The sequence below is a fragment of the Gorilla gorilla genome, chromosome 18 (assembly GCF_029281585.2).
Source record: "Gorilla gorilla gorilla isolate KB3781 chromosome 18, NHGRI_mGorGor1-v2.1_pri, whole genome shotgun sequence".
Lineage (NCBI taxonomy): Eukaryota > Metazoa > Chordata > Mammalia > Primates > Hominidae > Gorilla > Gorilla gorilla.
This window is the reverse complement of record NC_073242.2, coordinates 6,670,194-6,692,245: the sequence shown is the minus strand read 5'-3', so window position 1 is coordinate 6,692,245 and position 22,052 is coordinate 6,670,194. Positions and strand designations below refer to the sequence as shown.

The 22,052-nt window shown below is 57.0% G+C and overlaps 3 protein-coding genes across 5 annotated transcripts; 1 reads left to right on the top strand and 2 right to left on the bottom strand.

Moving 5' to 3' along the window:
* The first annotated feature begins 20 nt into the window (after positions 1 to 20).
* Positions 21 to 19,994, top strand: BICDL2 (BICD family like cargo adaptor 2). Of its 3 annotated transcripts, XM_055365075.2 has the most exons (14): positions 21 to 480; positions 6,963 to 7,083; positions 7,413 to 7,549; positions 8,045 to 8,168; positions 8,861 to 9,156; positions 10,542 to 10,853; positions 14,912 to 15,127; positions 15,250 to 15,366; positions 15,467 to 15,613; positions 16,320 to 16,514; positions 16,630 to 16,779; positions 17,233 to 17,363; positions 17,595 to 17,715; positions 17,790 to 19,994. In XM_055365075.2, exons 6-14 carry the CDS (start codon positions 10,572 to 10,574, stop codon positions 17,955 to 17,957), a joined length of 1,527 nt encoding a protein of 508 aa, XP_055221050.1. In that variant the 5' UTR covers positions 21 to 480; positions 6,963 to 7,083; positions 7,413 to 7,549; positions 8,045 to 8,168; positions 8,861 to 9,156; positions 10,542 to 10,571; the 3' UTR covers positions 17,958 to 19,994. The 3 variants fall into 3 exon arrangements, with proteins under 3 accessions (XP_055221050.1, XP_004057096.4, XP_055221051.1); XM_004057048.5 differs by having other exon boundaries at positions 7,413 to 8,168; positions 10,558 to 10,853; XM_055365076.2 differs by lacking the exons at positions 21 to 480; positions 6,963 to 7,083; positions 7,413 to 7,549; ... (1 more) ...; positions 8,861 to 9,156; positions 10,542 to 10,853 and adding an exon at positions 11,698 to 14,654.
* Positions 9,078 to 10,534, bottom strand: LOC101133752 (putative uncharacterized protein FLJ46214). Its single transcript, XM_019012362.3, has one exon. The coding sequence runs from the start codon at positions 9,939 to 9,941 to the stop codon at positions 9,300 to 9,302; it is 642 nt and encodes a 213-aa protein (XP_018867907.1). The 5' UTR covers positions 9,942 to 10,534; the 3' UTR covers positions 9,078 to 9,299.
* THOC6 (THO complex subunit 6) lies at positions 18,296 to 22,036 on the bottom strand. Its single transcript, XM_004057049.5, has 13 exons — positions 21,676 to 22,036; positions 20,223 to 20,338; positions 20,058 to 20,122; positions 19,880 to 19,983; positions 19,758 to 19,795; positions 19,633 to 19,681; positions 19,459 to 19,530; positions 19,265 to 19,367; positions 19,130 to 19,179; positions 18,973 to 19,035; positions 18,766 to 18,876; positions 18,546 to 18,680; positions 18,296 to 18,469 (listed from the first exon to the last, which is right to left on the bottom strand). The coding sequence occupies exons 1-13, from the start codon at positions 21,712 to 21,714 to the stop codon at positions 18,389 to 18,391; spliced, it is 1,026 nt and encodes a 341-aa protein (XP_004057097.1). The 5' UTR covers positions 21,715 to 22,036; the 3' UTR covers positions 18,296 to 18,388.
* Between the last annotated feature and the right edge of the window lie 16 nt (positions 22,037 to 22,052).

Here is a 22,052-nt window from a genome sequence, read left to right as displayed (position 1 = left end):
CCAGCCCTCCCCATCCCTGTATCCCGCCCCGCTCCTTCCCCCCAGGACCCCGTGGGGCAGGTTGTCTGAGAGCCGGGGGGATTTCCGGGCAGCAGGAGGCTGGGAAGGAAGCCTCCTTCCCCGCGGGGTCCCGGCCCGCCCTCCGCCCCGCCAGCTCCAGCTGTGCGCGGTTGCAGCTGCCCGAGGGCCAATACTCAGTCCCTCAGCCCACGTGGGCTGCGCGCGGGGCTCGGCCTGGGCACGCGGGGTTTTGGGCCCCTCTAGATGCCGGGAGCAGGGGCTGCTCCGCGACTGCACCCCTCTCCCTAAGTGCCGGACATTTAAATGCAGCAGCCACTGCGCGGAAGCCACAGCGCCTGCCAGTGCCGGGAGCCGGGGACCGGGGAGTGAGTAGGCGGGGGAGATCCGGGAAGCCGAGACCTGGGGGTCTGCGAGCCGCCCCCTTCCGCGCCGAGCGCACCGGGCTAGGAGGCCGGACAGGTGGGGAAGGAACTGGAGGAAGCGGGCGGGAGGCTTCCTGGGGAGGGCGGGTGGGCGAGTGTGAGTTAAACTGCTCCGTCTCGGAGCAGTTGAGGGGCAGCCGCCGGAGCTGCTCACAAAATAAACAGCGAGCAGGATGCGGAGCTGGAGATGCAAAGGCAAACACTGCGATCCCGCGCCCGCTCGCTGGGGCCGCCAGAACAAAACACCAAGGACTGGGAGGCTCAACCAGAAGTTTACGTTCTCACAGTTCTGGAAACTGGAAGGCCAAGATCAAGGTGCCTGAGGGGCTAGTTTCTCCTGATGCCTCCTCCTGGGCAGGCAGATGGGCGTCTTCTTGCTGTTTCCCCACACGGTCGTCCCCCTGCGCCTGCACACCCCAGATGTATCGTCCTCTTTTTTGTTTGTTTGTTTTTGTTTTTTGAGACGAAGTCTCGCTCTGTCGCCCAGGCTGGAGTGCAGTGGCGTGATCTCAGCTCACTGCAAACTCCGCCTCCCTGGTTCGCGCCATTCTCCTACCTCAGCCTCCCGAGTAGCTGGGACTACAGGCGCCCGCCACCCCGCCGGGCTAATTTTTTTGTATTTTAGTAGAGACGGGTTTCACCGTGTTAGCCAGGATGGTCTCCATCTCCTGACCTCGTGATCTGCCGGCCTCGGCCTCCCAAAGTGCTGGGATTACAGGCGTGAGCCATCGCGCCCGGTCATTGACCTCTTGTAAGAAGTCAATCATCGGGGCCACCCTAAAAGCCTCATTTTAACTTAATCACTTTTTTATCAGCTCTATCTCCAACTATAATGACATTCTGAGGTACTGGGGGTTAGGGCTTTAACATACAAATTCTTCTTCTCTCTCTGGTTTTTTTGTTTGGTTGGTTGGTTTTGGTTTTTTTGTTTTTGTTTTGAGCCAGGGTCTCGCTCTGTCTCCCAGGCTGGAGTGCAGCAGTAGCATGATCATAGCTCACCGCAGCCTGGAACTCCTAGGCTCAAGCAATCCTCCTGTCTCAGCCTGTCAAGTAGCTGGGACAACTGGCCCAAGCCACCATGCCCATGTTTTTTCTTTTTCTTTTTCTTTTCTTTTGGTAGAGACGGGGCCTCCCTGTGTTGCTCAGGGCTTTCTTGAACTCCTAGGCTCAACCATTTCTCCTGCCTCAGGCTCCCAAAGTGCTAGCATTACAGGCGTGAGCCACCATTCCCGGTTCAACATAAGAATATTGACAGGGCACAATTTACTCCATAACAGATCCCACATTTGTCATCAGATTGGCAAAATTTTGAAGTCTGACAATGCCAAGTATTGGCCGGGTGTGACCCAGATGAAATTCGTGCTCTAGCCAGATGTGTGGTGACTCACACCTGTAATCCCAGCACTTTGGGAAGCCAAGGCAGGAGGATCCTTTGAGGCCTGGAATTTGAGGGAGACCCAGCCTGGGCAACATACTGAGACCGCACTTCTACCAAAAACGGAAAGAAAGAAATGGATGCTCTGCAGGAGAGGCAGCATTTGTTCATATAGAAATAAAATAAATAAATAAAAAGAAATTCACCCTCTGCAGATAGAAGCATGTTTTGTGATTTACCCTATGTGCCAAATTTGGTTCATATTAGAGAACAATAAGGCCACGAACACACCAAGAGAATAAGAAGAGTTTGATTACTCAACGATGAGGCTTTCTGGGAGAGCAGAGTGGGCTCCCAGGCAGCTCTGAAAGTGGTTTAAGAGAGCAAGGAGGGTTTTTTTGTTGTTGCTGTTGTGTGTGTGTGTGTGTGTGTGTGTTTAATGGAGTCTCACTCTGTCGCCCAGGCTGGAGTGCAGTGGCACAATCTGGGCTCACTGCAACCTCCACCTCCCGTGTTCAAGTAATTCAAGGAGGGGCTTTTATTGTGGTTAGGGGATAAAGTGGGATGAGGGTCCCTTCCAACCAGCCTGGACTTTCCTAATTTAAATTTCTCTATAGAGTGAGGGAGAGGGCACCAGGGCCTTCAGATCAGCTTGCCCACATGGTGGGCACAGGGAGAAGAGGTAGTCACGGGGCTTTAAAGCTGTCAGCTGTAAAACATCAAAAAGGGAGTCAGGCACTTTATTACCTAGTATAAATTAAAGCCTACGCTTTAGGCCAGGCGCGGTGGTTCATGCCTGTAATCCCAGCACTTTGGGAGGCCAACACAGGCAGATCACTTGAGCCCAGGCGTTCGAAACCAGCCTGGACAATATAGTGAGACCCTGTCTCTACAAAAAATACACAAATTAGCTGGGAGTGGTGGTGCACACCTATAGTGCCAGCTACTTGGTAGGCTGAGGCGGGAGGATCACCTGTGCCCGGGACAGTGAGGCAGCAGTGAGCTGGTACTGCACCACTGCATTCCAGCCAAGTGACAGAGTGAGACCCTGTCTTAAAAATACATAAGCTGGCCGGGCGCAGTGGCTCACGCCTGTAATCCCAGCACTTTGGGAGGCCGAGGCGGGCAGATCACGAGGTCAGGAGATCGAGACCAGTCTGGCAAACATGGTGAAACCCCATCTGTACTAAAAATACAAAAATTAGCTGGGTGTGGTGGCTCGCACCTGTGGTCCCGGCTACTTGGGAAGCCGAGGCAGGAGAATTGCTTGAACCCGGGAGGCAGAGGTTACTGTGAGCTGAGATCGTACCACTGCCCTCCAGCCTGGGTGACAGAGCGAGACTCTGTCTCAAAGAAAGAAAAGGAAAACGAAAAATGGGTCTTTGCAGACATAAGCTAAAGATCTCAAGATGAGATCATCCTACATTTAGGGTGGGCCCTAAATTCAATGGCTGGCATCTTTATAAAAGAGGGAAATTTCAGTCATAGACTAAGAAGACCTAGAGGGGCAGGTCATGTGAAAGCAGAGGCAGCGACTGGACTGATGTCGCCACAAGGCACAGAACACCAAGGAGCATCTATAGTCACCATGGCCCAGGGAGAGGCATGGAGTAGATTCACCCTCAGAGCCTCCAGAAGGAACCAACCCTCATTTCAGGCTTCTGGCCTCCAGAGCTGTAATACCATAATTTTTCTGTTGTGTAAGCCCAGTTTGTGGTTTTTTTGGTTCTCTTTTTTTGTTTGAGACAGGGTCTCGCTCTCTCATCCAGGCTGGAGTGCAGTGATGCAATCATGGCTCACTGCAGCCTTGACCTCCTGGGCTCAAGGGATCCTCCCACCTCAGCCTCCCAAGCAGCCGGGGCCGCAGGCATGTGCCACTAATTATTCTTTATGTTTGTAGAGATGGGGTCTTGCTCTGTTTCACGTGCTGGTGGATGTTTTGTTACATACATCAGCCCTAGGAAGCTAATACCTACCTCAATAAAGCTGAAATTTTTTTTTTTTTTTTTGAGATAGGGCCTTGCTCTGTCACCCAGGCTGGAGTACAGTGGCACAATCTCAGCTCACTGCAGCCTCCACTTCCTGGACTAAAGTGATCCTCCTGCCTTAGCCCTGTGAGTAGCTGGGACTATAGGCACACACCACTATGGCCTGCTAGTTTTTGTATTGTTTGTAGAAACGGGGTTTTGCCATGTTGCCCAGGCTGGTCTCAAACTTCTGGCCTCAAGTTATCTGCCCGTCTCAGCCTCCCAAAGTGTTGGGATTACAGGTGTGAGCCACTGTGCTCAGCCAAAGCTGATTTTTTTTTTTTTTTTCTGAGACAGACTCTTGTTCTGTCACCCAGGCTGGAGTGCAGTGTCACATTCTCAGCACATTGCAACCTCTGTCTCCCAGGTTCAAGCGATTCTCCTGACTCAGCCTCCCAAGTAGCTGGGATTACAGGCATCTGCCACCATGCCCAGCTAATTTTTTGTATTTTTAGTAGAGAGGGCGTTTCACCATCTTGGCCAGGCTGGTCTTGAACTCCTGACCCCATGATCCACCCACCTCCTAGGCCTCCCAAAGTGCTGGGATTACAGGCATGAGCCACCGTGCCTGCCCTGATTTTTTTTTTTTAATAAGTGGGAGAAAACACTTGGAAACATAAGCATACATCAAAAAAAACAAGTTGCAGAACAATGAATTCAGTGTGAAATATTTTATATAAAGGTTTTAAATGCTCCAAACAATACTACCTACTGTTCATGGACTTAGCATACGTCATAAAAGCCTGGAGGCACCTGGGTCTGGACCCAAGTTATTTCTACCAGACTGCTTCTGGGGAAGGGCAAGAGGAGAGTGGGGTTCTGCTGGCCTCTGGATGCCTAGCATAGACTCCCACAGCATTGTGAGATCTGACAAGGCTTCCCCAGGGATGAGACCCCTCCTCAACTCCCAACCAAGACTCAGAACCCCCCAGGGCTCAGCGGGTGGATGGAAAGGCGGGGAGGGCATTCCAAACTAAGCACCCTGGAAGCTGGCTTGTTTGGGCTGGAGAGCAGGTGAGGCTGGGTGATCATCCTTCCCTTCTTTTTTTTCTTTTTTGAAATGGAGTCTTGCTCTGTCACCCAGGTTGGAGTGCAGTGGTGCGATCTCAGCTCACTTCAACCTCTGCTGCCCGGGTTCAACTGATTCTCCTGCCTCAGCTTCTCAAGTAGTTGTGATTACAGGCGCATGCCACCACGCCCGGCTAATTTTTGTATTTTGTTTTGTTTTGTCTTTTGTTTTTGTTTTTGTTTTGAGATGGAGTCTCACTCTGTCTCCCAGGTTGGAGTGCAATGGTGCGGTCTTGGCTCACTACAACCTCCATCTCCCAGGTTCAAGCGCTTCTCATGCCTCAGCCTCCTGAGTAGCTGGGACTACAGGCGCCCGCCACCACACACGGCTAATTTTTTGTATTTTTAGTAGAGACGGGGTTTCACCATGTTAGCCAGGGTGGTCTCAATCTCCTGACCTCGTGATCCACCCACCTCGGCCTCCCAAAGTGCTGGGATTACAGGCATGAACCACCGTGCCCGGCGATCCCTTCCTTCTTAACCAGACATGTCCTAGCCTCCCCGGGCCTTCCCTGAGGTCACTCTGTCCCTCCTATTCATTTTTCTCCTGGGATCGGCAGGGAGCCTGGGGGTGAGGGGAGGGCTGAGGGCCCCTGCACGCTGGGTGGCCAGGACTCTTAGACCCAACAGGGAGATGGAGGCCAGGACTCCTGGGTCCAGAGGAGACTGAGGACCAGATTCAAATATTCAAAGCCAGGCACACTGGCTCATGCCTCAGATCCCAGCACTTTGGGAGGCCAAGGCAGGAGGATTGCTTGAGGCCAGAAGTCGAGACCAGCCTAGGCAACATAGCAAGACCGCATCTCTACAAAAAATAAAAAAGTTAGGCTGGGCGTGGTGGCTCACGCCTGTAATCCCAGCACTTTGGGAGGCCGAGGCGGGCAGATCATGAGGTCGGGAGATCGAGACCATCCTGGCTAACACGATGAAACCCCATCTCTACTAAAAATACAAAAAATTGGCCGGGCGTGGTGGCGGGCGCCTGTAGTCCCAGCTACACGGGAGGCTGAGGCAGGAAAATGGCGTGAACCCGGGAGGCGGAGCTTGCAGTGAGCCAAGATCGTGCCACTGCACTCCAGCCTGGGCGACAGAGCGAGACTCTGTCTCAAACAAACAAACAAACAAACAAAAAATAAAAAAGTTAGCAGGGCATGATGGCATCTGCCTGTTGTCCCAGTCACTCAGGAGGCTTAGGCAGGAGGATCGCTTGAGCCCAAGAGTTCGAGGCTGCTGTAAGCTATGATCATGCCACTGTACTTCAACCTGGGTGACAGAGTGAGACCCTATCTCCGAAAAAACAAAAACAACACAAATTTCCCAAGAGTGATTGAGGCTGAGAGCTAGGCAAGCTGGGATGAAGGCTCTGCTATGTACCCACAGACAAATGACTTAGCCTCTCTGAGCTGGGCTCCTCACCTGTGAATGGCGTGACCTCATAGGGTTGCTCTGAGGATGAAATAGAGTGTGACATGCAGGTGAGTCATCTCTGGTGGCCACGCGGAGATCACCAGCAAGGACTAAGTGCTGGCACTTCACACTCATTTAATCCTCACACCTGGCCAGGCACGGTGGCTCACGCCTGTAATCCCAGCACTCTGGGAGGCTGAGGCGGGCAGATCACCTGAGGTCAGTTGAAGACCATCCTGGCCAACACAGTGAAACCCTGTCTCTACTAAAAATACAAAAATTAGCCAGGTATGGTGGCACACGCCTGTAATCCCAGCTACTTACGAGGCTGAGGCAGGAGAATCGCTTGAAACCGGGAGGCAGAGGTTGCGGTGAGGCGAGATCTCACCACCGCACTCCAGCCTGGGGGAGAGAGCGAGACTCCATCTCAAAAAAAATCCTCACATCCCTATAAGCTAGGAACTATCATCCCCATTTTACAGATGGGGAAACTGAGGGCTGCAGAGGTTAATCAGCTGAAGGGCACAGGCACCCACATCTGGTATGTGGCCAACTGGATCCTGGACCGAAGCCATGTGATGCCAGCACCCATGGGCCAAGCACTTTGCTGTACTGTTTTATTGGTTCATTTCTGGTTTATAGGTCTACGCTCCCTCCCATGGCCCAGGTGGACTGTGAACCTTCTGGGAGTAGGGCTGTAATCACTTCATCCTGGGATGAGCTCAGCCTGGCAGGAGGCGCTCAAGATGTGCTACGAGTCGGTGTGAGTGGGGCCCAGGGTGACTGGCATTTGGAGGGGACACTGAGCTTCTATTTCCAGAGGGTCACATAGCAGCACCCAGGGGAGGCTGGGATGTCTTCAGTCCTCCAGTGGCTACCAGGCTGCTCCCACAGGTGCAGTGGGAGAAAGTGTCAGGCTTGCTGGGCAATGTGGCTGTAAGACAAATCTCTGGCTCCCCTACTCTCTGCTGGCAGAAAACCCAGCCCCAGGACCCAGGAGTCCCAGTTCCTAAGTCACCCCTCCAAGGAGTCTTGCTCCCCTTTTCCCACAAGCCAGGAGTCCCAGCCCCCACCCTCCTCCTATTTTTCTAGAACCCAAGTAAGTAGCCCCCAGACCCCCAAGGCTCAGGAGTCCTGACCCCCAGCCAGAGGTGTACGGACCCAGCTGACACCGGCCAGCCAGAGCTGATGTGCACAGCCCCTTCTGCCTCTGCACTCCGTGACGCCAGGTGAGTAGCTGGAAGTCAGCCGAGGAGCGGGTACTGCATCATGGATATTGGCAAATGCAACGAGTGAGCGCTTTTGTTTTAGCCGGGGAGCCTGTTGTTAAATGCTTACCAGCACGCCACTGCTCCCAGCCTTCCATCTGTCCTGCTCTCCAGGCCAGGAGCCCCTGTCACGAGGCCCAGGGAGCCCTGGAGTCTGGAGATAAATCGTGACAAGACACAAGGCCATGGATGGGGCATCACTGCTGCCCAAGCCACCCTGGGTCCCCAGCCCTGGACCTTCCCATCTCCACACCAAGGCCCCTGTCCCAGACAAGAGCATGGTCCCCAGCTCTGCATAACTCAGGAACTGAGAACCCCAGGTGTGGAGCCACACGGACTCGGGCATGGCTCTGGGCAAGTCACTCTCACTGCCTGGGCTACAGTGTCCTTGTCTGCGGCATGGGAATCAGTAAAGAGCATGACCCTAAAGCCACACTTGTGCTGTTCACCTTCAAGTTCTGACCAGGGGACCCCAAACAAGGTGGAGGACCCCCCTCCGCCCCCGAGCCTCAGCTTCCTCATCTGTAAGATGGGGATGACAGCAGTTCCTCCTCATCAGGTCATCATGAAAGTCAACAAGGTGAGCCGGGGAGGTGGCTCACTCTGTAATCCCAGCACTTTGGGAGGCTGAGGTGGGCGGATCACGAGGTCAGGAGTTTGAGACCAGCCTGGCCAACACATTGAAACACCATTTCTACTAAAAATACAAAATTAGCTGGATGTAGTGGTGCATGCCTATAGTACCCGCTACTCACCAGGCTGAGACAGGAGAATCACTTGAACCCGGGAGCAGAGGCTGCTGTGAGCTGAGATGGCACCACTGTACTCCAGCCTGGGCAAGAAGAGTAAAATTCCATCTCAAAAAAAAAAAAAAAGGTCAACAAGTTATGCCTATAAAAGAGTTTACTTGGCCAGAAGCAGAGGCTCATGCCTGTAATCCCAGCACTTTGGGAGGCTGAAGCGGGAGGATTGCTTGAATCCAGAAGTTTGAGACCAGCCTGGGCAATATGGTGAAACCCCACCCCTACAAAAAGTACAAAAATTAGCCGGGCATGGTGGCATGTACCTGCAGTCCCAGCTACTGGGGAGGCTGTGGTGGGAGGATCGCTTGAGCCTGGGAGGACGAGACTGCAGTGATGGTGCCACTGCACTCCAGCCTGCGTGACAGAGCAAAATCCCATCTCTAAAAAATAAAAAAGAGTTTACTTAGCAGAATGCTTAAGATGTCAGATTCGGTGTTGTTGTCGTTGCTAATAATTTCCTACCCCACAGGGCAAGGCAGTCGTGACGGGAAAGGAGCGGCGGCTACCTCAATGTAGGATCTGCAAACAGTAGATGCTCAGTTAACTGGCCGGGCCATTTGCAACCACAGCAGGTTGCGCCAGTGCCCCCCACCCAGGTGGAAGCGACTGTCCCTCGACCCCACCCGGCCATTCAGGCAGCCAGGGAGCGCCCCGGCCCCTGCCGCGGCCCCGCCCCTTCACCTGTGTTGGCCGCACACCTGGAGCCGCCTCCGGAAGAGGGGACCGGAGACCGCGGGGACCTCGGAGGGAGCCCGGCGGCTTCGGGTGAGAGCCTGGGGGACGCCGAGGGCCGGGCCCCTCGAGCCTGGGGAGGGCCTGGTCCGGCCGCGTCGGCGGAGAAGGTGGGGGAGCCGGGGCGGGGGCAGGGGAACCGGGATCGCCGGGGAACCGGGGGCGCCGGCAGGAACTCAGCCGTCGGGGGTGAGCCCAGCCGCTTCTCTGGGCTTCCGACGCCTGGGGCTGGGGGTCGGGGGGCTGGAGGCCCCAACACCTGGGCAGCTAGGTGCGGAAGGGGAGGGGGAGCGGTCTCCCGGTCCCTGTCTCTCGCGTGGAGCGGGGCGGGGGAGCGGGGCCCGCGAGGGCCAGGTCAGGGAGATCCCCGGGAGCGGCCTGGGGGCGGCTGGGCTGGGACCACCGTGACACTCATGTCCTGCGAGCAGGGCTGCACAGGGACACCGGGCGAGAGGAGGAGGGAGAGCACGCGTGTGTGTGCCTAGTGGGTGGTGACCCCCCGGAGGGCTGGGGCTGGTAAAGCTGTTGTGTCGGGCCCTCTGACCCGAGCCCCTGAACCCCAGCCCCTGAGCAGCCCTAGGGGAGCCCAGGGCTCCCGTCCCCAGGGGCGGACCGGGAAGTAAACAGAAACTCCGAGCCGCGCTGCGGCCGGGCGGCCGGCATAACCTGTTACCTCGCCCTGTCCTGGGCCCCACGCCAGGGCCCTGGGAAACTGGGGGGCTGAGGGTCAGGGCTCCTGAGTCCGGAGGGGTGGGGGCATGAATGCCTGAGTCCCGTGGAAAATGGGGACTGGGGTGGGAATCCTTGGTGGGGGACATTGGAGGTGGGGACCTCTGAGTCTGGAGGGTGGAGTCAAAGCACCTGCTCAGGAGGTAACAGGAGAATGAGGGCGAGAGACCTGGGAGGTCAGGGGCTGGGATCTGGGCTTCTGGCAGGGGAAGGAGCTGGATTCCTGGTGGCGAAGATACCTCAGTTCCCAAGCCTTAGGGTCCTGCATTCCTGAGAGGAGAAGAGGCTGGGCTCAACTCCAACTGCTGAGTCCCTGAGAACCTGGGTTCTGGGAACTGTCTCAGATGGCGAGGGGCTACAAGCCAAACTGCTGGGTTCTGGGAAGAGAGGGGACAGGGAGCAGAGGTGGCCTGTAGCCCTGGAGCACTGGAATGAGCTTTCCTGGATACAGAGATTGTCTGGCAGAGGCCAAAGGCTGGGCAGATCATTTCCTTCTGCTTCCTGCCTCAGTTTACCCCAGGGACATTAACGGAACTGGGTAGCCAAAACACAGGTCATTAACCCTTCGTGGCCCAGGAAGCCCTGGCTGCAGGACCGGGCAGGCTAGCAGCAGGTGGGGAATTCCTGGAGGGCCAGGTGTTGGGCGGAGGGTGAGCCCCTGTCAGGCTGCAGAGTAGAGTGTCCCGCAGCCACCTGTCCCCGCAGATGCTGCAGGTGACATGAGCTCTCCAGATGGGCCCAGCTTCCCGTCCAGGCCGCTCTCAGGGGGCGCCTCTCCCAGCGGCGACGAGGGCTTCTTCCCCTTTGTGCTGGAGCGGCGGGACTCATTCCTGGGAGGGGGCCCAGGGCCTGAAGAGCCCGAGGACCTAGCCTTGCAGCTGCAGCAGAAGGAGAAAGACCTGCTGTTGGCCGCGGAGCTCGGCAAGATGCTTCTGGAGCGAAATGAAGAGCTGCGGCGGCAGCTGGAGACGCTGAGTGCCCAGCACTTGGAGCGTGAGGAAGTGAGCTAGCACCGGACGGGTGGGTGGGTGGGTGGGTGGGCAGGGGAGGACGGGTGGGCCTGGAGAGGACAAGGGAAGGGAGTCAGGCAAGGGAAGGAGAGAGGAGCTGGGGAGGACAGCCGGGCGAGGGGGGGACTTTGGAACAGGTCAGAGCTGGGCCCAGTCCCCCTGGCAGTGTTGCCCAGTGGCAAAGAACATGAACTCTGGGTGCCGGGCACAGTACCTCACACCTGTAATCCCAGCACTTTGGGAGGCCAAGGCAGGAAGATCACTAGCCCAGTGTTCGAGAACAGCCTGGGCAACGTAGTGAGACTCTGTCTCTACAAAAAATAAGAAAATTAGCTGGATGTGGTGGTGGCACCTGTAGTCTCAGCTACTCAGGAGGCCGAGGCAGGGGGATCACTTGAGCCCAGGAATTTTAGAGTTTGAGGGTGCAGTAAGCTATGATTCTATGATCCACTGCACTACAGCTTGGGCAACAGAGTGAGATCCTGAAAAATAAAAAAGGAAGGAAGGAAGGAAGGAAGGGGAAGGAAGGAAGGAAGGAGAGAGAAAGAAAAGAAACAAAGGAAAGGAAAGGAAAGAAAAAAAGGCATGAACTCTGAGGATTAAGACCTGGATTCAGGCCAGTCATGGTGGCTCACACCTGTAATCCCAGCACTTTGGGAGGCTGAGGTGGCTGGATCACTTGAGGTCGGGACTTCAAGACCAGCCTGGCCAACATGGTGAAACCCCGTCTCTACTAAAAATACAAAAAAAATTAGCCAGGCATGATGGGGTGTGCCTGTAGTCCCAGCTAATTGGGAGACTGAGGCAGGAGAATCACTTGAACCTCGGAGGCAGAGGTTGCTATGAGCCAAGATCATGCCACTGCACTCCAGCCTGGGTGACAGAGCGAGACTGCATCTCAAAAAACAAAAACAAACTGGGTTCAGACCCTTGTCCAGCTGTGTGACCCTGGGTCAGCTGCTGGCCCTCTCTGGATCTTGTGTCCAGCTCCTCAGCAGTATAGCGGAACACCAGGCAACAGTCATGGGTGTCCACTCCTTGCCTGGCACTGGGCTGAGTGCTTTCCATGACTCTCCATTGATTCTTGCCCAGCCCAATGAGGTAGGAACAGTTCCCTCTGCCCAGGTTCTATTTTTGGCCCAATTCTTGCTCTGGGGCTCACATCTGGTCTCCTGAACACCCTCCTTTATCTGCTGCGTCGGCCCCAACCACTGCCCTGAGCCTGACCTGGGTAGCTAACCCTCTCCACCAGGCCACCTAGTGGGCATCTCAACACAAGTGGCACTTGATTCCACGCACTCGATTCCATGCCCCCATCACCTGCTGTCCCCATCCTCGCCTTCCCAACCTTGAGGACCAGAGCCTGTGCACCTCCTTGGACTCTTTCTCTATTTTTTTTTTTTTTTTTTTTTTTGGAGACAGGGTCTCCCTCTGTCACCCAGGCTATAGTGTGCAGTGGTGCAATCATAGCTCACTGGAACCTCAACTTCATGAGCTCAAGCAATCCTCCCATCTCAGCCTCCTGAGTAGTTGGGACTACAGGCACACATGCACCACCACACCTGGCTAATTTTTGCATTTTTTGTAGAGATGGGGTCTCACCATGTTGCCCAGGCTGGTCTCAAACTCCTGGGCTCAACCAAACTGCCTGCCTCAGCCTCCCAAAGTGTTGGGATTACAGGTGTGAGTCAATGCGCTCAGCCAACCTTTCTTGAGTGAACAAATTCCCCCCAATATCCACAAGCCCTTTTGATTCTTCCAAACTCCAACCACCCACTGGTCAGCTCTGCAGCCTCCAAGCTGATCACAGATCACAGCCTCCATCCCTTCTGCCCCAGACACTCCAGCCACCTTCTCCTGAGTCCCCAGCTTCCACTCTTTTATTCCTGTTGTTATTTAGATGGAGTCTCGCTCTGTCGCCCAGGCTGGAGTGCAGTGGTGCGATCTTGGCTCACTGCAGCCTCTGCTTCCTGGGTTCAAGTGATTCTCTCACCTCAGCCTCCCGAGTAGCTGGGATTACAGGTGTGCACCACCAAGCCCAGCTAATTTTTGTATTTTTAGTAGAGACGGGGTTTCACCATATTGGCCAGGCTGGTCTTGACCTCCTGACCTTAGGCGATCCACTTGCCTCAGCCTCCCAAAGTGCTGGGATTATAGGTGTGAGCCACCGCGCCCAGCCCCCAGCTTCCACCTTTGACCCCTGGAGCCCATTCTCTAAGGGACAGCCCAGGATTTTCAAAAACTGCAAATCAGATCATTTCACTCCTCAACCAGAATCTCCCCCTCACACTTAGAATGAAACCAAAACCCTTCCCCAGGGCCTAAAAGTCCCGGAGAACTGGGCTACTCCCTGACCTCATCACAGCAGCACCACCCCTTTCTCCCCTCCTCCAAGAAGGGCAGCCGAACCACCCTCTCCCCGACAATGAGGGCTCTTTTCAGTTCCTCCAAGAACTCACGCTTGTTCCCTCAGGAACTTTGCACTTGCTGTTCCTTAATGCCTAGCCTTCTTTCTGGTGGCTCTTCTTGTCCTGCAGAAGTCAACTCAAACATGACGTCCTCCTTGAAGGACCCTCCACCCCCACCCCACTCCTTACTGTCTATCATTTCCCGGGTCTCTTTACAGCCCTTACTGTCTCCCTGAAACTACCTGGCTCCGGCATGTGTCCATGCCCTCTGGACTCTAAGCTGCTTGAAGCGGTGAACTTGGTGGTCTCAAGTGCCGCTGACAGCAGACCCCAGAACAAGTGGAGCTCAGGAAATGTGGGAGGATTGATAGTAGTGTGGGTGGATAGACTTAGAGATATTGTGTCCAGACCACAAGGCATTAGCACAGCCGAGCATCAGCCAGGACAATCTGACCTTGAACCTGACAGCTTAATCCTGAAGCTGTGTTGCCTCTGCAGTATTCGGTTAAGAGTTCTGCTGCCTGAGTTGGCATCCCTGCTTTGTGAAGTTATTGTGTGTCGGCTGGGCACGGTGTCTCATGCCTGTAATCCCAGCACTTTGGGAGGCCGAGGAGGGTGGATCGCTTAAGGCCAGGAGTTCAGGACCAGCCTGGCCAACATGGTGAAACCCCGTCTCTCCTAAGAAAACAAAAAAATTTGCCGGGCAGGGTGGCGCACGCCAGTAATCTTAGCTACTTGGGAGGCTGAGGCAGGAGAATCTCTTGAACTTGGGAGGCGGACATTGCCATGAGCTGAGATAGTGCCACTGTGCTCTAGCCTGGGCCAAAGAGTAAAGATCTGTCTCAAAATAAATAAATAAATAAAAAATAAAAACAACAATAAATGACTGTGTGTCCTTAGGCAAGGCCCTTAGCAACTCTTGAGCTTGTTCCACCTGTAAACCCAGGACGTTAGTGATTCTCCCTCTAGTGGATGAAATGAAGCAATGCAGATAGAGCCCTAATGCAGGGTACCTGCCAGTCGCTGCAGCAGCTGTGGCAATTGTCACCTTCATCCAGGCCCATCCCGCTTTGAGGGCCTAGAGAGAGTGGGCCAGAGGTTAACCCCCGACTCATCTGCCTCCCCACGCTGGGCATCTGGGTGTGCCAGGGCGTTCCCCCGCTGGTCAGACAGGTTTTTGGGCCAGGGCGGGGCTGACCAGGGTTAATTAGAGGGAACTGGCTAGGAGGAGCCGGGGAGGGGGCTGGGCAGAGTCCAGGCCTCCAGAGCCCCTGGGACACAGCAGGTGTGTGCTGCCATGGGCCGGGGCTTGAACTCTGCCAGACTCAGGCGCCAAAAACGGCGCTTGCGACCTCAGGTCCAGAAGCCCAGGCAGCAGCTGGAGGTGAGTGGTCATCAGAGATCCCCACCCCCACCCTTGCCCCGGGCCCACGTGTCCTGTCTGCTCGGAACCTTCCCTCTAAATCTCTGGGTCTTGCTCACGCTTCCTCCCTCACTCTCCCTTGCTTTTGTGTCTGTCTTGGACACAAGGCCCCCTTAGGCTTTCTCCCTAGGTGTCTGTCCCTCCATCCCCATCTCTCTGTGCCTGCCCAGTCTCAACAGTGCCCCTCTGCCTCTGTCCCTCTGCCCTGGCCCCCACAGCGGCTCCAGCAGGAGAACCATGAGCTCCGGCGAGGCCTGGCAGCCCGAGGAGCCGAGTGGGAGGCCAGGGCCGTGGAGCTGGAGGGGGATGTGGAGGCCCTGCGGGCCCAGCTTGGGGAGCAGCGCTCAGAGCAGCAGGACAGTGGGCGAGAACGGGCACGGGCCCTCAGCGAGCTCAGTGAGCAGAACCTCCGGCTCAGCCAGCAGCTGGCTCAGGTGGGATGGCCCTGACCCCAGGGCCCTGGACAAGGTTGGGGAGGATGCCTGGGTCCCCAGTGGGGAGTGGGTGCATTGGGTTTGGTGCTGAGGCTCCTCTGTCCCTCTTTCCACCTCCCCAGGCCTCCCAGACTGAGCAGGAACTTCAGAGGGAACTGGACGCCCTTCGGGGACAGTGCCAGGCTCAGGCACTGGCTGGGGCAGAGCTGAGGACGCGGCTGGAGAGTCTGCAGGGGGAAGTGAGTGTCAGCTGGGGCTGGGGGATTATCTGAGCCAAAAAAGCCGGGCTGAGGGCTGGGAGGGGCTGCCCCTGTCCCCAGCTCTCAGTCCTTTCCCCAGAACCAGATGCTGCAGAGCCGCCGGCAGGACCTGGAGGCCCAGATCCGAGGCCTGCGTGAGGAGGTGGAGAAGGGTCAGGGCAGACTGCAGACCACCCACGAGGAGTTGCTGCTGCTGAGGCGGGAGCGCCGGGAGCACAGCCTGGAGGTGACCTGCAGGGCTGGGGGACTACAACTGCCTGGACCCTTAGCAATGGCTTCAGGGCTTTCTGGGAGATGAGGCCAGAGCTGGATCACTGGGAGGCCCAGAGGCTGGCCCACAAGAGCATGGGCATTATTAGCCCATGGGCAAGTGGGAACCACGGAAGGCTGTTGAGCAGGGGAGGCATGCTCTTAGAGTGCATCAGAGCCTGGCAGCTGGAAGAGCAGGGAGGGGGCTGATGCCAGAGCTCAGGCCAGGAATGACAGCCCCTAGATCATGGCTGGGTAATGGAGATGGAGAAAAAGAAATGAAAAGAGGACGCAGGGTCTGATGTTAGAGATCAAAGGCGTCTGCACTTTGGGGTCAGCTTGCCTGCCTTCGCATCCCAGTGCCCCTTCTTACTACTGTGGGACAAGCAGCCTCAGTAGCACCAATAAATGCTGCATGAAACAATTACTGAATGAGGAGGTAGACTGGGCAGGGGAGGGGATGGGGCTCTTCGAGGTGCGGCCCTGCTCTATAGGCGAGGAAACTGTATATCTGCTGAGGGAGGTGCACGGCCCAAGGCGCCCAGCGATCCAGGAACGGGAACAGCCTGGGCCGCTGGGGTGCGGGGCTCTCCGCGGCGCCCCCGTGTGGACCTGCCGCGGGATGTCGGCGTTGGGTGCGTCCGGCTGACCGCCCGCGCTTCCGTCTGCGGGACCGTCCACAGCTGGAACGCGCACGGTCAGAGGCTGGGGAGGCGCTGAGTGCGCTGCGGAGGCTGCAGCGGCGCGTCTCCGAGCTGGAGGAGGAGTCACGCCTCCAGGACGCCGACGTGTCGGGTGCCTCGTTGCAGTCAGAACTGGCCCACAGCCTCGACGACCGCGACGAGGGCCAGGGCGCCGACGCACGCGGAGACACCCCGGTGAGCTCGTGGGGCCCCAGCCCCCTTACCTGTGCCATCGAGAGGGTTGCAGGCTCCGCCTTTCCTCCTTTCCCCAATAAACTCCACACCACTAACCCATTTCTTTGGCCCACAGACCACCCGGTCCCCAGAGACCCGAGAGGCGTCCAGCCCCCAGCCTTCACCCCCGGAAGAGATCTTAGAGCCCCCCAAGAAGCGAGCATCCCTCAGTCCAGCGGAGATACTGGAGGAGAAGGAGGTGGAAGTGGCCAAGCTGCAAGATGAGGTGGGGGAGAGGGCACGGTGCTGGATGCACGGCCCCTCCAGCTGTCAGTTTCTGTCTCCCATGTCCACCTCCCAGCCTTTGCCCACTAAGCTCCCTATACCTGGATCGGCTTTCATCTCAACAAACTTACTTCAAGAGCCAGCCTGTATGCCACCTCCTCCAGGAAGACTTCCTGGACAGCACCTCTCCCCTTAGTTCCACTCTCAATGCTTCTCCCTGCATCCCTCCTGCAGGGTTATACCACTCCAACTAACCCTGCTCCACCCCACCCCGCACCAGCCTGAGGGGCTCACAGGGCTCATCTCGGAGTCTCCAGCACAGGGCCACAGCTGCCTGCGGTGTCTGTCGCAGGCAGAGGAGGGCTGGGGAGAGCCAGAGTCGGGGCTGCTGGGAGAAGCAGGGACTGGAAGGCCCATTGGCGCATCTGCTGCACGGCCCCTCCTCTGCTCACAGATCTTGCTGCAGCAGGCAGAGCTGCAGTCCCTGCGGGAAGAGCTGCAGAGGCAGAAGGAGCTGCGGGCGCAGGAAGACCCTGGGGAGGGCCTGCACAGTGCCCTCTCAGACCGGGACGAGGCCGTGAACAAGTAAGCCTCAAGCCATTGACCACCGCCCCAGCGCCCTCTGAGCCCTCCTGGGCTCCTGATTCCTCTTCTGATACGGGTTATAATGATCCCCAGTCCCACCCAGGGGCCCACTGACCTCCTTGATCTAGGTGTTGGCAGCCCTCCTCCAGCCCGGGTCCAGAAGTTCCCCGCCACCCCGGCTCCCTGAGGCGCTAGCGCCCTCAAACGCGTCTTCTGCCCCTCCCCGCCTAGGGCCCTGGAGCTGTCCCTGGAGCTCAACCGCGTCTCGGTGGAGCGAGACTCCCTGTCTCGGGAGCTGCTGCGCGCCATCCGCCAGAAGGTGGCGCTCACGCAGGAGCTGGAGGCCTGGCAGGTGAGGGGCGGGGCCCGTGTGCGGGGAGGGGCAGAGGGCGGGACCGGCGCTGAGCCGACCACGGCCTCCCGCAGGACGACATGCAGGTGGTGATCGGGCAGCAGCTGCGCTCACAGCGCCTGAAGGAGCTGAGCACCGCCGCGTCGTCGTCGACCCCGCGCCGTGCCGCGCCCCGCTTCTCGCTGCGCCTGGGCCCCGGGCCCGCCGGTGGCTTTCTCAGTAACCTCTTCCGAAGGACCTGAGGGCTGGGCCCAGAGGGCTTCCCTTGCCCACTTAGGGGCTCACTGTCCTCTTCAGGCCAATGGAGCGACAGGGCCCAGATTGTCTTCCAAAAGAAGCTGATGCCCTCCCCGCCCCAGGATGCTGGGCAAGGGCTCATCGGGAGCAGGGGCCAGCTTTGTGGGGCAGGAGCTCCAGGTGGGTGGCAGGGGCAGGTGAACAGAGCTATTTTCCGAATTAATATAGGTCTGTCTTTTCTAGGGCAGGGATGGGGCTGGGTATTTATGTATCAAGATCGGACAAAGTAATATATAAATCACTCCACCGATTTGGCCCCCATTCGTAGAAAGAAAGAGCATGGTAAAAAAGCCTGCAACTTTATTGTAAAAAAAAAAAAGAAAAGAAAATGAAAAACACTCTAAAACCCTAAGCTGGCTGGGGGTGTCGTCGGAGATCAGAAGGACAGGGAGAAGGCTCGGTAACCCAGGTTGGTGAAGACATCCACCCGGCAGCTGTTGCCTGCAGCTGTCAGGACCTGGAGGAAAGAGGGGCATGACTGGCCTGCCCACACCCCTGCCTCCCAGCCGCTCCGCGGCCCCTGCCGGACCCACCTTGCACTCAGGCGCGGCAGGCTGCTGGTTGAGGCTGAGGCTGAGCAGCCCTGGGGAGGAGCCAGGCACCTGGGCCTTCAGCTCCCCGCTCAGCTGCCACTGGTTGACACAGCGGCCCTGGCCAGCTGACAGAATCTGCAGAGGACAGGGAAGGTGCTCAGGGGTCAGGACTGAAGGGAAGAGTCAGTGGGGGTGGCAGAAGTGAGACACAGGGCCTCACCAGGTCCTGGTAGAAGGTGACGTGCTTCTGTGGCGCCCGGATTGGGAAGACGGTGGTGGGTGTGGAGGATCGGAGGTGCCAGAGGGTGAGGGCTGGGCCCCCTCCACAGACCTAGACAGAAAGGTGGGAGTCCCCAGCTGTGAACTACAGGCCCACAGCTGACAGGGCCCGGAGCTGCCATCCCATCCCACAGTCTGCCCAGCTCACCATCCAGTCGGAATCAGTTGCCAAACATCCAATCCAGCGCCCATTGTGGGGCCTCGAGCACTCCTGGGAGGGGGAGGGGAGGGGGGAAAGAGGTGAAGACCTGGAGAATTCAAGGAGTTGGGGGAGAAGAGGACAATGGCCACGGTCACACCCTCACCTCGTGCTTATAGACCTCGATCGTCTGGACCTCCTTGGCTGTGCGCAGGTCTGCGGGGAAAGAACTGTGAGTGGTGCCCCACTTGCCTCAGCCTCCTTCACTGCCATCTTGCCCTCCAACCAGCCACCTGCTTACCCCAAAGTCGAACAGCTCCATCCTCGCCACCTGACAGCACCTCTGGGCTCCTTTCCCGCAGTGCCAGGCAATGGATGTAGTCTGTGTGGCCCCGGAGGACCCTCTGCATGTAGAGGGGTGATGTCAGGAGGAGACCTGGGAAGAGTGCCTCTCCCTGACCTAGACCTGCTCTAGGGCTCCAGGACCCTGCTCACCGTGAAAGTCCCAGTTTCAAGGTCCATAGTGTGCAACTGACAGTCTCCCCCAGCCAGGATGAGGGAATTCTCCTGTGGAGGAGCAGGGTGAGGCAGAAAGTCAATGTCAAATCAGGATAGGCAGAGGGTGAAGGATCAAAGTTTGGACCAAGAACAGTCACATGGGGCTCAGACCTTGGGGACCAGCAGCAAAGCATTGATCTCAGGCACTTCCAGGCTTGTCCTGGGGAAGGAAAGGCAAGGTCAGTGAGGAAGTGGCTTCACCCTGATGCACCCTCTGTCCACGTGGCCCTGCTCACCTGTATGGAGGCTGACGACGCCACAGCTCCTTACAGCCCTTCAAAAGAGAAAATACCAGGTGATCTCAAAGGCTCTCTCTGGGTCCAGGCACCCCAGCCCTTTCCCAAGCTCGACTCCTTACCTTCTTGAGCATCTCCGCCCAAAGCCAGGCCTTCACCTCCCCATCCCCAGCACTAAGCAGATGTCGATCGGTGGAAACCATGCTATAGACGGGCCCATCATGGGCTAAAGAGAAATGCAGAACTGAGTGAGCCAATCCCACCCAAAGTCCCGAAGCCAGACTCCACAGCTATACCCACCTTGGAAAGTCACCACCGGCTTCTTACTTTCCTCTTTGGCTTCTGAGCTCAAAGCAGCGGACAAGCTGCAGGGACAGTGGAGGGGACCCAGGAGTCAGAAACAGGGGCATCCATCCCATGAGGGCCAAGTGCCAGGGCTAATGGGTGGACAGCGGCAGAGGGTACCTGAAGATGGCAATCTGCCCGTAATTGTTGCCAGCCGCCAGAAACTTCCCACATGGTGAGACGCTCTGGGAGAAGATGGTCATATGGAGCCGCTGCAAGGCCTGGAACACCTCTGTCTGCAGGGAAAGACTGGATGAGGCCTGCCTGGGACGTATGAAACCTCCCATCCACAGATTCCTCCCTGCTTCCCCCAAAACCTGCCAGGCCTCCCACTGTCCTGACTTCTCAGCCTTCTTTTGAGGCGGCCCCGCCCCAAGCCAGCACCTGCCCATGCAGTCCCATGGGTGGCTCCAAGAAGACACTGAAGAAGGGGAGAGTTGAGGTGATGCCTCAGGGACCTCTGAGCAAGCACCCAGGCCTCTCCTGCCAGCTTCCTCAACTGACGAATGGAGCTCACAGAAGATTCCATCACAATTAGATGAGCTAGTGTATAGACAAGAGCTTTACATGGGGCTGTCACTCAGTGCTTAAGCCGGGTGTGGCGGTTCATGCCTGTAATCCAGCGCTCTGGGAGGCCAGGAGTTTGAGAGCAGCCTGGGCAACACAGTGAGACTCTGTCTCAACAAAAAATTTAAAAATGTGGGGCCGGGCGCAGTGGCTCACGCCTGTAATCCCAGCACTTTGGCAGGCCAAGGCAGGTGGACCACCTGAGGTCAGGAGTTCAAGACCAGCCTGACCAACATGGAGAAACCCTATCTCTACTAAAAATGCAAAATTAGCTGGGAGTGGTAGCGCATGCCTGTAATCTCAGCTACTCAGGAGGCTGAGGCAGGAGAATTGCTTGAATCTGGGAGGCGGAGGTTGCGGTGAACAGAGATGGAGCCATTGCACTCCAGCTTGGACAACAAGAGTGAAATTCCATCTCAAAAAAAAAAAAAAAAAATTTGGCCGGGCGTGGTGGCTCACACCTGTAATCCTAGCACTTTGGGAAGCCAAGGCAGGCAGATTACCTGAGGTCAGGAGTTCGAGACCAGCCTGGTCAACATGTGAAACCCTGTCTCTACTAAAAACACGAAAATTAGCTGGGCATGGTGGCACACGCCTATAGTCCCAGCTACTCGGGGGGCTGAGGCAGGAGAATCGCTTGAACCTGGGAGGCGGAGGTTGCAGTGAGCTGAGATCGCGCCACTGCACTCTAGCCTAGGTGACAGAGTGAGACTCTGTCTCAAAAAAAAAAAAAAAAGTGCTTTGCAAGAACTAGAAAATTAAAAAAAAAAAAAGTACCTCTACTACCCCAACATAGAAAAACGTACTGATTTATAATTCCTACTCTCTGACTTGCGTTAAGCCCCTGAAGCACTTCTGGGTTACTATCCCGCCCCCCTGGTCAGAGTCTGAGTTCCACAAATAGCCCAGGCAAAACAGGGCTCAGGGCACGATTCCCTGCCCGCCCCGTCCCAGCCATGCGTGAACTACAAACCCCAGAAGGCAACGCGCACCACGTCCGTCTCACCTGACCCAGAGGCACCGCGAGCGGCACAGCTCGCTCCATCTCCAGAACTACAAGTCCCAGAGTGCTCCGCGCGCGACGCAACCTCACGAGGCCTTACGTGCCTAGAGCGGTTCCTCTCCGTGGCGCCCTACCGCCTCTGGCGCGAAGGTGGCTGGTGCGTACCGTCCCGAACCCTAGGAGCCGAGGTGAGCCCCGCGAAGACCCCCGACATTAAGAAGTGGCGTCCACCGCAGGCCCCTTAAGCCGGATACCCTCCCCCACCCCGAGGAGCAAGCCTGCCTTCCGCCACGCGCTGCCCGTCTTCCGCGCCCGCGCAGAACCTCGCCGCTGTGCGCGCCTAAAGCCACGCCCATCCTCGATTGGCCACGCCCTCAGAG

Bases quoted from the DNA above. Each gene is read 5' to 3' on its own strand.
- LOC101133752 (XM_019012362.3), bottom strand. From the start codon at position 9,941: ATGTCCCCCACCAAGGATTCCCACCCCAGTCCCCATTTTCCACGGGAC.
- BICDL2 (XM_055365075.2), top strand. From the start codon at position 10,572: ATGAGCTCTCCAGATGGGCCCAGCTTCCCGTCCAGGCCGCTCTCAGGG. The intron at 15,128-15,249 runs GTGGGATGGCCC...CCACCTCCCCAG, and splicing joins TCAGCCAGCAGCTGGCTCAG to GCCTCCCAGACTGAGCAGGA. The intron at 17,364-17,594 runs GTAAGCCTCAAG...CTCCCCGCCTAG, and splicing joins CGGGACGAGGCCGTGAACAA to GGCCCTGGAGCTGTCCCTGG.
- THOC6 (XM_004057049.5), bottom strand. From the start codon at position 21,714: ATGGAGCGAGCTGTGCCGCTCGCGGTGCCTCTGGGTCAG. The intron at 19,796-19,879 runs GTAAGGAGTCGA...TCTCTTTTGAAG, and splicing joins GGGCGGAGATGCTCAAGAAG to GGCTGTAAGGAGCTGTGGCG. The intron at 19,180-19,264 runs GTAAGCAGGTGG...CTTTCCCCGCAG, and splicing joins TGGAGCTGTTCGACTTTGGG to ACCTGCGCACAGCCAAGGAG.